General features: G+C 44.8%; 1 protein-coding gene across 4 annotated transcripts in view; it reads right to left on the bottom strand.

The window, feature by feature from the left end:
* Nucleotides 1-7334: 7334 nt before the first annotated feature.
* CCDC13 (coiled-coil domain containing 13) overlaps nucleotides 7335-13625 on the bottom strand; it is a 28803-nt gene continuing 22512 nt past the window's right edge. For all 4 annotated transcript variants that reach the window (XM_063171266.1, XM_063171076.1, XM_063171175.1 and 1 more), the window contains 3 exons: nucleotides 11432-11586; nucleotides 7820-7919; nucleotides 7335-7625 (listed from right to left, as the gene is read on the bottom strand). In XM_063171266.1, coding sequence (XP_063027336.1) covers nucleotides 7481-7625; nucleotides 7820-7919; nucleotides 11432-11586 — 400 coding nt within the window. In that variant the 3' untranslated portion in view covers nucleotides 7335-7480. The remainder of the gene's footprint in view (nucleotides 7626-7819; nucleotides 7920-11431; nucleotides 11587-13625) is intronic.

Genomic DNA, 13625 nt, shown 5'->3' with positions numbered 1-13625 from the left:
AGCTCTGCTGTTAACAAAAAGCCTTTTTAGCATGGTTTTGTTTTCCACCTGGTGCACACGAGAGGCTCTCCCCAGCCAGGGCAGTGTGCTGACACTCCCAGCACCTAACGAGGAACTTTCATCTTGTGAAAAACAAGGTTCCCTCTCCTGTCAAAATGTAAAAGTTTAATAAAGGACAAGAGGAGAAAAAGACAATAAAGCAAAGATTTATGGCTGGGTGCTTGGCATTCACCTGCTGTTTCCCCCTTTATATACCACTTCTATTGCATCAGCCTGTTAGATATTCACAATTACGCATAATAAACTTTTCCCCAAACTAGTTTACATGTTCTGAGAACTGTTTAGCAGGGCTCCTCCTCGGGTCTGCCTTTTCAGAGTGTGTTTATTTCTTGGCTGTGGTTTGTTATCACCTTTAGTTTGGGCTTTGGTCTGTTTTCTACTGATGCGAAGTTTGATAGTTGGCATATCATAAATTGGGGTCCTCTTCATCTGTTCATTGAATGTTATCTCAACCAAGCAGGAATTTTAACACAAATATATTTCTATCACTTATTTCACTGCTATGTCTAACAGAAATAAAAACTATATTTTTATAAGAAAGTTACTTTAACATTACACGTATAACATCCATTTTAATATTTGTGAAAGGCCAATATTATAATATGTATTTATAACAATCTGGATGCAGATTATTATAAATACATATTATAATATTGGCCCTTGGATGGCCCAGCCCTGATCCTGCTGCTGCAGCTCCATCCCTGCCCGGGGGCTCCCAGACCTCGCAGTAATTACCTGGCTAATTAAGAGATCGCTGCAGATAACACGGGACACAGTTCTTCACAATTCCTCACAATTCCTCACAATTCCTCCATCTCCCGGTGCCTGTGGCAGACAGGGGTTTGTGGCCAGCAAGGAGGAGGGAAAAGAAATCTGCACACAGATGGACATGGGGTCGGTGTGGTGTTGGGGACACGAGGGAGGCAATGAGGAAAAGCAGATCAGTGTCACCCCCTGGCTCCCAAACCCACCGCTCCCCATCCCAATCCATGCAGAAAGCAAAGGCAGCCCTCAAATTTGTTATTTTTCCTATTATTTTTCTTCTTTTTTGTGTTTTTCTTTTGTTTTTGTCACAGCCCCATGGTGCTGCTCCCCTTGGGCACTGGCATCATTTAGGGAGTTTCAGGCAGATGTTAGATTTTCCGCTTCTTTATTATTTTTATTATATTATTTTTTATTATTTTTTTCAATCCTGAGAAATCTATAATCTGCTGAATTCAAAGGGCAACACAGGTGAAGGGCCAAGCAGTGGTTTTTTCATGAGGCTCTGGGAGCTGTGGTGATAAAAAATAGTTTAGCTTTAATTTATAGATATTATAAAAAATTAGCCACCTTGCTTCTGATTCTTACTATAATGGGATTTATTTTAATGTGACCAGGGTGTCTTCCTCAGCACTGGGGACATTTCTGTGTTTTATGGCCCCAGTGTTTATGGCTTTGAGTTGGTTCAAGTGATATTTTTTCAAATATTTGGAGGCTTGCTGGAAGTTGTGGCACAGGATTTGAGGCCAGGGCCCTCTGTAGGGCCTGAGAAAGGAGGTGGGGTTCCAGGAAAGGGGCTTGGCTCTATCTCAGGGAGGCTTGGGACAAAGTGGAGACATTAATGGGGACACCACACAAAGTCCCTGGCTGCTGGAGCGGAAATTTGAATGGGAAGCAGGGAAGGTTTTAATTACAGAATCCTAGAATGGTTTGGGTTGGGAAGGACATTAAAGTTCCTCTAACCCCACCCCCTGCCATGGACAGGGACACCTCCCACCATCCCAGGGTGCTCCAAGCCCTGTCCAGCCTGGCCTTGGGCACTGCCAGGGATCCAGGGGCAGCCACAGCTGCTCTGGGCACCTGTGCCAGGGCCCACCGCTCTCACAGCCAGGAATTCCCTCCCAATGTCCCTTCTAAACCTACCCCATTCTGTCATTTTAAAGCCATTCCCCCGTTCCTACATTCCCTGTCCTTGTCCAGAGTCCCTCTCCTGTTCTCACATGGATTATTTTCACTGCCTGAGGTTGTCCCATTGGGTTCCTCATCAGACATCACTGGGAACATGCCAATCCCACCAGGATGGCTCAGGAAAGAGGGACGTGACCTCCATCCCCCATCCATCCATCCCCCATCCATCCATCCATCCATCCATCCATCATCCATCCATCCATCCATCATCCATCATCCATCCATCCATCATCCATCCATCCATCCATCATCCATCCATCCATCCATCCATCCATCCATCCATCCATCCATCCATCCATCATCCATCCATCCATCCATCCATCCATCATCCATCCATCCATCCATCCATCATCCATCCATCCATCCCTCATTCATCCATCCATCCATCCATCCATCCACCCATTCATCCATCCATCCCTCATCCATCCATCCGTCCGTCCATCCATCATCCATCCATCCATCATCCATCCATCCATCCATCCATCCATCCATCCATCCATCCATCCATCTTTCATCCATCCATCCATCCATCCATCCATCATCCATCATCCATCATCCATCCATCCATCCATCCATCCATCCATCCATCCATCCCTCATCCCTCCATCCATCCATCATCCATCCATCCATCCATCCATCCATCCATCCATCCATCATCCATCCATCCATCCATCCATCCATCATCCATCCATCCATCCATCCATCCATCCATCCATCCATCATCCATCCATCCATCCCTCATCCATCCATCCATCCATCCATCCATCCACCCATTCATCCATCCATCCACCCATTCATCCATCCATCCCTCATCCATCCATCCGTCCATCCATCATCCATCCATCCATCCATCATCCATCCATCCATCCATCCATCCATCCATCCATCCATCCATCCATCCATCCATCCATCCCTCATCCATCCATCCATCATCCATCCATCCATCCATCCATCCATCCATCCATCCATCCATCCATCCATCCATCCATCCATCCCCACCTCCAGGACCCCTCAGCACCCCCACAATGGCTCTGTCCATCCCCCATGGCACCCATTATCCCATCCAAGCTCCCAAATTTTCAGCCACCCCATGAAGGCTCTGAAGGAGCTCCCACCACCTCCCCTCACCCAGATCATGTCCAACCCCCTCTCTCCAGCTCCTCCCCTCCCGTTCCCCCAAAATGTCCCAGTTAGGTCAGGAACAGACTGGAATGACCCCTCTGCTCCTTGCTGCCCCCCAGCTCCCTCTTCTCCCTGACCCAGGGTCCGCTGTGAGCCCAGGGTCCCTCCTGGGATGGTTTGGGAGCTGTAAGAGGAGATGCCAGGGATTTGGGTGGCATTTGTGAGCGAGGCCAGCCTGTCCCATGGGAACAGCCAGCTCAGGAGCTGGAGGGGAGAGGATGAAGGGAGGAATGAGAAACCCAACACCCCTCTTGGCTCTGTCGTGCTTAATTTAGAGCACAGGGGCTCTGCCAGAGTGTTTTTCCATTTAAAGCTGAACCTCTTCCCTTTTGTCCTGCACTGTGCCTTGAGTGGCAGCTCATGGCTGGGGCTGCTGGGGGGGGTCAGCAAAGCAGTTTCCAACTCAGCTCCCCTGTGCCACCAGCTTCTTCCCCATTTGTCCCACACCAAAACTGAAATCCATCTCCTCCTGCCATCCCCGTCCTGCTTTGGGAGGGCATGAGCCAGCCACAGCCCCAGTCCACAGCTCTGAATTCCCATGGGATGGGCTCTGACCCCCCAGCTGACCCTGTGCCCCCTGTCCAAGCAGATCCCAGGGCAGGGAGAGCTCTCCTGTGTCAATACTGTGTTTAACCACCCTAATGCAACTCAATTCATCTTACAGCCACTTTGGAAAGCTCTTTGAAGGTAAACTGCTGGCAAGAGGCCCAAAGGAAAGGAGGACAATTCATCAAAGATCACTTATTGCCAGCAGTTCAGCTGTACTTTGAAATGGGATCCATCCATCAGCACCTGATGGCTGCTCCATGCAGGAGCTCTGCCCAGCTCCAGGGCAGGAGACAGATTTTGGTTCTCCAAGAGTTTGGAGAACTCATATTTGCAGTTAAATCTGCCTAAATGCTAACAAGGAGTGCCCACAACTAAATACTGGCAGTAAAATTAACTTTAACTGTACCCACCAGCCTGTGCCAGAGATGTCACCTCTAGCCTGTCACCACCCTCAGCTGCAGGGAGAGGCTGGAAAAACTCAGAGCTTATCAAAAAGCTGCCTGGGACACGAGTTCTCACTGGATGAGGGTTGTCCCAGTGAGGAAATGCTGGGGACTCACAGTGCTTTTATCTGAGAGAGGCAAAACGATGGCTGGCTGCAAATTGGAGCCAGAGAAATTCAAATTTGAACTGAAACACAGGATTTTAACAGCCTGTTTTTTATCTATGAGGGAAAAATAAAACACTGAAAGTTCCAAGGGAAGCAGGGGGTTGTGGTGATTCCATATCAGCTGTATCCCTTAAAGAAACTGTGCTGGAGAGATCCTGGGGCTGAGGATCTCCACTGTGGGGATTTTTCAGGCAGAAAGAAAAATATTGACATTGATTTTGTTCTCTGAGTGATGGGCAGGGGCTGCTGCTCCCAAGGTCTGCCAGGGTTCCTTATATTTAGCAAAATACTGCAAGAAAATTGATCTCATTTCTTGAAAACTGGGAACCAGCAAGAGGCAGAGAGGCAAAATGATGGCTGGCTGCAAACTGGAGCCAGAGAAATTCAAATTTGAACTGAAAGTTAGGATTTTAACAGGCTGGTGTTTATCCATGAGGGAAAAAAACCCACAAAACAGTGAAAGTTCCAAGGGAAGCAGGGGCTTGTGGTGATTCCATGTCAGCTGTATCCCTGAAAGAAATCCACAAGTGTGCTGGAGTGATTCTGGGGCTGAGGATCTCCAGTGTGGGGATTTTTCAGGCAGAAACAAAAATATTGACATTGATTTTGTTCTCTGAGTGATGGGCAGGGGCTGCTGCTCCCAAGGTCTGCCAGGGTTCCTTATATTTTTAGCAAAATGCTGCAAGAAAATTGATCTCATTTCTTGAAAACTGGAAACCAGCAAGAGCCAGAGAGGCAAAATGATGGCTGGCTGCAAACTGGAGCCAGAGAAATTCAAATTTGAACTGAAAGTTAGGATTTTAACAGGCTGATGCTTATCCATGAGGGAAAAAAACACCACTGGAAGTTCCAAGGGAAGCAGGGGGTTGTGGTGATTTCACATCAGCTGTATCCCTTAAAGAAACTGTGCTGGAGAGATCCTGGGGCTGAGGATCTCCACTGTGGGGATTTTTCAGGCAGAGAGAAAAATATTGACATTGATTTTGTTCTCTGAGTGATGGGTTGGGGTGCAGGGGGCTGCTGCTCCCAAGGTCTGCCAGGGTTCCTTATATTTTTAGCAAAATGCTGCAAGAAAATTGGTCTCATTCCTTGAAAACTGGGAACCAGCAAGAGGCAGCACGGGGAGAATTCAAGCCAGGTCACTCTGAGGAAGTGCATTTCAAAATCCTGAGAAGCCCTGGACATTGTGCACTCCCCACTGTGACAGGAGACAGATTGCCCATTTCCATGAGCAGCAGCTGCTTGCAGGTACAGGCTGCCTAAACAAACTGCTTTATGGTGGTTGGGTTCTTTCTTTGGTAAGCATTTGGTGGTGCAGGAAAAAGGAGAAAATGTCCATGTGTGTTCTGTGAGATCCCAGTTTCCTCCTGTGCTTCAGGGGCTGACTCAGAGCCCTTTTCCTGGAGAGAGGTTTGATCTTCACAGCTTCCCTGGGCCAGGGCACCAGGAAGGGCAGCAGATGCCTCTGCTCTGCTCCTGGGAAATAATTATTGATTCACACTCCTGTGTAAGTGAAATCAGAACCTGCAGCTCCAAGTTCCAGCCTGAATTTAGCAGCACAGCTCCCACAGCCCTGCTCCTGCTCAGGCAGCCTTCCCAAGGGATCTGCTCCCTCCTGCAGCTCCTTAAAATCCCCACCAGAGGATTCCTCCCCTCCACAGAGCATCAGCATGGAGCTGAAACCAAAGCTGTGGCTCCTCTCAAGCCAGGATTTATTCCTCAAGTTGTCCAGAGATGATTGAGGGTTGCAAGGTGCTTTTTCCTCTGATGATACTGGCAGGAAAAATATTGCAATGGATGGTCCTGCTTTTTGTGAGAGAGCTGGGCTGAGCTCTAGGGCAGTGCAGCACAGGGAGGGTTAATTCCCTGCTAACTCCCAGGTGCTGAGCTTATCCCCCAGCTCCCTGACTTCCTCCATCCGGGACTCCTAAAACTGTTTGAAAAGAAACATTTCTTGAAAAGAGATATTTCTGAACCTAAACAGGAAAAAAAAAAAAGACAGGAACAACACATCTGGAGTGACTCCTGCTCTGCTTTTTTCCACTCTGCACAGGGCAGTCAGGATGAAACCCAAAAATCCACTTTGCACTGGTGCCTTTAGCCCTGAAATGCAAATTCATGGTGGTGCTGCCTGGGGTTAAAGCCTGACAAATTTCAGGCTCATAAAAAGAGGCTGACAAAGCAAAGGAGAAAAAAATAAAAGCTTTCAAGACTTTCAAGTGAGAAACAAAGCAGCACTGTACAAAAATGCCTGGCTCTCCATTTGCCTGGAATCCCCAAGGCTGCTGCGCACTGGCAGGCTGCATGGCAATGCCTGATTAGCTTGCACTCTGTGTCCTCACTGTGCTGCAGCAGAGAAGGACAGGGCTGCCAGGGTTTGCAGCAGCTCCAAAAGTCCCAGCACTGCTGCAGTGAGGACCTGCCTGCATTTTATAACATTTCTTCCCAGGGAGAACAAGATCGGCCCGATGGATGAATGCAGAGACCCAGAAATAGGGAATTCATAACCTGAGTGGCAAGTTTTTTATGGAATGAGCTGAATTTAAGGTAGGTTGATTCATTGCAGGGGTAATCTGCACAGCTCTTCAGTGGAAACTCAGAAATCTGCTGCATGTTCAAGCAAAGAGAGAGGCTGGGATGATGAGAGGAGCCCACCCAGAGCTGATGTGCAGATAGTCCCAGGTCAGGATAATCCTGTGCCTGGGCACTGAAGTGCTACAGAAAGCCTGAGACAGGCAGGTAGCAGTGTGGGATAAAAACAGAGCTTGTTTTGTTCTAAGGAAGGGGGCTGGCCTAACTTTTGCACAGCAAATTCCTTCCTGAGCTGATAAAGGCAGCAGCAGATTGAATATCAAGCCCTGCCAGGGAACACTGTGCTGGAACCTGGAAGGTTTTGTCCCAAATCCCCCTGCAGAATTGCAGCTTCCCAAACTACACCCACCACCCTGCTTGCCAAGCCTCAGAGACAGAAAGTGCTGACACATAAAACCTTCACTTTTTGTATTTCATCTCTGCTTCTCATCGTCTCCTGCAAATGCTGAAGAAGTGACAGGATCTGAGGCTGCAAAATGACACTGGTGCCTGGGCTCTGTCCCTGCTCTGCAGCCCAAAGGTCTGGCAATATCTGGATTAACTCTTTGGTGTGTGGGGCTGAGCACCCTCTGCAAACCCATCCCTCACTTTCTCCATTGTGGCTTGATGCAGTTCAAAATCCTCCCCTTTGGCTGTCACAGTCTCCTTCAGACTTTTGTTCTCATCCAGCTGGAAGCCAAGCCTGCAAGGAAACAAAAGGAAAAAAAAACCTCCCTGTGAGCTGGGGAGCTTCAAAGCAAACTGAGAACAGTCACCTGTGCTGTGGGGACAAAACACTGAAAGCCAGAGCCCTGAGAAACAGCAAACTGAGCCCTTGCTCCTCCTCTCCCTGGGGCAGGACAGAGCAATCCCAGCAGGGAGAAAGGGAGAACATACCTCCTGCTCAGCTCCTCCAGCTGAGACTCCAGGGGCAGCTCAGCCAGGGCTGCAGAGAGCTCCTCTCTGTCACTCACATGCACGGGGAGGCTGGCCTGGGCTGCAGGTTCAATCACAGAATGGAGTTTTAGTAAAACAGCAAATCAGTTTTGGCAGCGTGCTGAGTCGGTGTCAAACAACACTGAATTTATTCTCTCAAAAAATGTACTTAATCTCTTAAATAAATGTTTAATCTCCTAAATTCTGTGTTGCATCCATAACATATCATAAATATATGACAGAATTATTTTAATTTCCTTCTAGTAAAATGAAAACGTGATGAATTTACACTTCACATGCCGACATATGTAGGGAGGAAAAATAATTCAAAATATTGAAGTGACCAAAACAAGAGGTTACAGACAGCTGAAAAGGATTAATTTGATGTTAATCTTGCAATTGTGTTTCAGATTATGACAGCTGTGGATTCCTGAATGTCTGGGACAAAGTTTGCACGTGGCACCCATTGAAACAACTTTTGTAAAGCACTTTGATCCTCAGCATAAACAAAATGTAGTTTAAATGTACTGCAAGGTTTACTTCAAACCAAGGTTCTACTTCAAGAATGCTTTCCTAAATAAAGATCTACCCAAAACATGCAGCTCTGGTCATCCCAAAAAATTCAGAAACTTTTTTCAGGGTGGTAGAGAAACATATAATTCAAATTTACAGCTGGGACTGGAGAAGCAAAAGCTGTGACCAGTGAGTGGCTGCAGTGGAAGGAGGAGCAGAGAAGTGCTCAGGGAGCTCAGAAAGGAGAGCAGGAAGGGAGCAGAGCTATTGCAGAGGATGCTGAACTCATCCCAGCCCTGAGGACTGCAGGGTGATCTCTGCTCTAGACAGAAGGCTGAATCATTTTAGTAAATGTGAATAAATGGCTATCTCTAAAATAATCAATAGCCAGCACTACCTACCTGGAGCCAGGTAACATGAGGGAAGGATTTGTGTGGATCAGCCCCAGATAAATTATAAAAATCAAGAAAGCAGCTAAATGAAGAGAACAACAGGCTGGAGCTGGCTGCAGTCCTAACTGGGAATCCAGCACCAGGACAGGGAACAGCCAGGCTGGAACCTGTGCTGTGCTCCTACTGAACACTGCAATTGCTGGTTTGTGCTTGTGGTGTCGTGTTGGCACATTTCTGTATCCCTTTGCCCAATCCATTTCCCTCATAATATCAAATATCTTCAAATTTGGTATTAAAACACTAAATCCTCCTTGTGTGGAATTATCTGAAAGAACCTGGTTGGAGAGTACTGAACTCTGACAAAAACAAATGAGAAGAAAAGGCTGCATTGTACAGCTAAAAAATGCTTTTGATCTTGAGGCTGTGCTTTACAGGGCTGAGGAAAAACCTGCTGTTACTTACCTATCCCTCCTCTGGGATTATTCTTTGATAATTTGGAATTTGGATAAAACAGGAAAAAAAGGCACAGAAAATGAAAAGCCTGAATGATTTAAAAACACAACTGGGTTGTTTGCAGCTCCTTAGCATCTTTATCTACTTCCCTTGAATTGAAGGGATCAGAAACATTAGACTAGCAATTAGATCAGCTCTCTACAATTTTGTACTTTCAGAAAGAAAGGAAAATATTATGTTAATTAGCAGGTTTTCTAGTCTCTATTTTGTATTCAAGCTTTTCATTTTTCCTTATTTCCTCAACCACTGGCATGAAAGCATTGAGATAACCTCCCTGCTCTGCTGAAGAGGTGTGCTACAGACTTGGTTCTTGTACAAACTCCAATTTTGGCACATCACAAAGCTCTCATCAAAGCAGGGGAGTGGAATAGATTGTTACCTACTCATCTCATGGATTTAGAGAGGATTTCTCCTTATTAGCCTTCCTGCCAATCCTTTTCTACTTTTGCTTTTAGTCCTTAAGCAGAGGAGATTAATGAACTAAATATTTAGTGAGAAGGGATCTGTCACTGGTGAAAACAGCTTCTTCCTCTGGCTATGAAATGCCAGCCAGCAAAGGAGAGTTACTAAAACTTTACTACAGCACAACAAAACTTGAGCAAAAAGCCTCAGGAGTTGGAGAGTTTGTCTCTCAAGGAGAAGATTTGATAACAGAACACATCAACACTTCACCAGGCTGTGTAAAAGTCTCAGCACTCAGAAACTCAGTTAAATTCTGTACAGAACAGCACCAAAATGCTCTCACACTTCTGGGATCTACATTTTTCTGCTCTCAGCTAATACAGGTGAGACAACTCTGAGAATCAGTGCTCATAAAAAACCACATGGGAATGAGTCAGAGTGGGCTGGAGCCCCTTCCCAGGACACAGCAAGGAACAAATCCATCTTTTACAGAGAGAAGCAGGTCTGAAGCACCCATTCAGTCCCCATTCAGTATGAAGGTTCCTCTGAAGGGCTCATCCAAGGTTTCTGATGAGCCCTCTGGTCACCCTAACTCAGCCTGACACCACCCCAACATTTGCCAAATTGAAATTCCCCTCCCTGCTGTTCATCTTCTCGCATTTGAAGTCTTTTTACTTTAGGAAAATACACATAAAAAGGGAAACCACTGGAAAATTTTCCTTAAGAATATGTGCCATTTTATTGGTTTAGACACTTTACAGAATCAGAGTCCTTAAGCAATAAAAGGATCTGATCAGGGAAATAAAAATTTAACATCCACCATGAATTCTTTTTCTTTAACTACGCCAGGGAGGCTTTCATATTTATAGCAGGAGATTATCACGTTCATGGGATAATAAATTACACCAGATCTAATTACTTCATCACCAGCAATAGTTTTTCATAGGCACTGACAGGCCTTAAATTGGGATATGTCCTTTAATTCTGCTCTTAACCTTCAGCTGAATCCCTCAGGCATGAGTAAAAAGAGCTCTGGGGGCAGCACAAAGCAGGGAAAAGCTTTTCTTTTTCCTGGAATTATCCCATGGAAACACACTGCAAATATCCTGGTCCCCCTCAGACCTGAGGGAAAAGCCTCTCCAGTGGAGAAGGGCCAGGATTTTGCCTCCTGCCTTGCTGCTGGCTCTGAGCAGGTCCCATCACCATGTGCAAGGTTTGGCAGGGGGAGCCCAAATGTTGTCACTGTCTGTAAAGGCCAGAGGTGAAACAGGGGACGTGGCTGTGGCTGAGTGTGGAAAGGGATTTTCTTTTCTGGAAAAATCCCTTTGCCCAGGATTCTTCTCCTGAGAAGCCTCAGAGAAAAAATGAAAACTATAATTATCTGATTTGCTTCTCCTGTGTTTTGCTACTTTGGAATGTTGTTGGAGATTGTTTACCCACAGGTGATTGTTCCATTGGTTTCATGTGAATTGTTTTCACTCATTCACCAACCACAGCCAAGCTATGTCAGGGCTCTGTAAGTTTTCATTATTATCTTTTTATCCTTCTGTAAGTATCCTTTCTGTATTCTTTAGTATAGTTTAGTATAGCATTCTTTAATACAATATAATATCATAAAATAATAAATTAGCCTTTAATATAATATAGTATCATAAAATAATAAATTAGCCTTCTAAGAACATGGAGTCAGATCCATCATTCCTCCCTGCCATGGGGCACCCCACAAATACAACAGCTGAGGGCTCCCCTTTACCTTTCCTGCTCCTCAGGGCAGGCTCCTGGGCAGTTGTGCTGCTCTCTGGATCCACCTGCAGCTTTTCCAGCTGCTGTTCCAGGCTGTCACTCTGCCACTGCTCTTCCTGGAGCTCCTTCTCAGCTTCCAAGACTTTGCTGCTGCTTTCCATCACCCTGATAGGCAAAAAAATAATGATTAAAAAAAAAAAAAAAAAAAAAAAAGAGTCCAGCTCATTTGTGCCATGTCTATGTCAAATCAGTCTTGGTGCTGGATCCTGCTTCTTCCAACAGAAGGGAAAGAACTTTCCATCCATCCAAAGGCAGAAATCCCCCTGAAATTGTATCAGGTGATTTCTTCTAAATATGCAAAAGAGAATTAACTAATGGGTACAGCTGGAAACAAGGGGTTTGTTTGCTCAGATCCCTTAATTCTGGCTCCCTGTGTGAATCCACCCTTCAGATGAGCAGGAAAACTGCAGATTGCTGAGGAATAATAAACTGAATTTTTTAGCCACTCTGGGAAAGCTTGGAAGGCAAAGAGTTTATAAAAACACAGTCTAACATTTGCGTCAGTTATCTGAGAGGAGAAAAGAACCTTCTGCTTTTAATAAACTTGGAAATCAGACATGACCATGGATGGGAGAGGGTGGAAAAGAAACTGGTGGTTGCATCACAAAAAAGCAAATTGCCTCTCTCCATCCTGAATAACATCTCAGAAAATTAACTACAAAAATATCTGATGTGCACCCAGTGAGGCCCTGACTGACACCAAGTGATTCCAAGGAGTTTAAAGCTAAAAAGAAACACAGATTGACCCTCTGGATTGGACTAAAAAAGAGAATTTCCCTCCTGACCCCACGGGTGGAAGCTGGTTACACTCTGAATCAAGAGACTTGATTGGTTTATTTCCCTCCTAGCTGGTATAATTTAAAAAAAAATTATTACAACTCTAATAAAATTATATCAGTGGTTTTAAAATGTAGCTACAGGCAAGACTCGACCTCCTGTGGCAGTGAATTCCCAGGCTGGTGATGTGCTCTGAGACATTTTATTCCTCTCGGTGGTTCTGCATTCACTAAATTTTCATTTGACCCTGGTGTTCCTCTGGCATCCACTCTGCACAAAAACTGGAGGAAAAATGGCAAGATCTGTGGGATTTTTTAATGGAATCATCTGCCAATAGGAATAATTTAAATTAAAGTGCTGTAGAAAATCCCACTTGTAACAATTCCCAGGGCTCTTCCTCTTGATTTAAGCATTATCTGTGTTACCTGAACTTTGTTACACCCCAGCAGTGGAGGGAAGAGGAGGAAAACCTGACTTTTAAAAATATATTCACATTGAAATCTGGCTGGTGCTATATTACCCTGAGGTCTTCCAAGAGTTATTGCACACAGTCTCACAAAATTTATGTTACCTGCTTGATAAATGTGTGATAAGTGTGGAGCTGCTGAATCATCAGTTTATGGCACATTTTACAACCAACTGTGCATTTCATTGACTCTGGTTTTCATTATTCCATACTGGTGGTGGCCACACTTCAGTTACCACTCACAGCCCCATCCTCATCTGACTGCACAGCTCTATTAAAGTCACTGGGCTTACAAACATGAAAAAGATTTTTTTTCCAGCATGTATTTCCAGAATATAGCTTTAAAAGCACCTTTCCCAGAGTTCTAAAAGAAAAAAAAAATCTATTTTTTTTCTGATTGTTATTAATCATGCAGGAGAAAAGTGATAAAAGTGAGAATGATAACTGTGGTAAATGAAAGCAAGTAAGCAAACAGTGCTTATTGTATTGACAGGAATATACTTCCAATATTGGAATACAGATTTGGGAATCAAATAACACATAATGGGAAAAATCCAGTAGCTGAAAGGTGTAAAAAAAATTACTTTGCTTCCTCTTCTCTTCTAAAACATGGTTGGCTTTTATCATCTTACATTGAATTGAATCATAGAAAATAAAATTTAAAAAAAAAATCACTGCTATGCCTCTGTTAAACCAGAAAAAATTCATTTAGAAAAGGATACAATGGAACTTAAAAAGAATGTGAAAAGCTTTGGAAGAGAATATTATAACAATAATTACAGTATTTACTACTGATGAATAATATTGCTGCCTCAATAAAGCCATGCATCCATAAATACAGCAATTCTGCTTTTATCTAGGTGCAGCAAGCTGGAAGACGGCTCCATTTTTTTCTGCCCTT

Source organism: Melospiza melodia, chromosome 1 (genome assembly GCF_035770615.1).
Source record: "Melospiza melodia melodia isolate bMelMel2 chromosome 1, bMelMel2.pri, whole genome shotgun sequence".
In the NCBI taxonomy this organism is placed as follows: domain Eukaryota; kingdom Metazoa; phylum Chordata; class Aves; order Passeriformes; family Passerellidae; genus Melospiza; species Melospiza melodia.
Note: the sequence above shows the minus strand (reverse complement) of the source record. Positions and strands in the feature narration are given on the sequence as shown.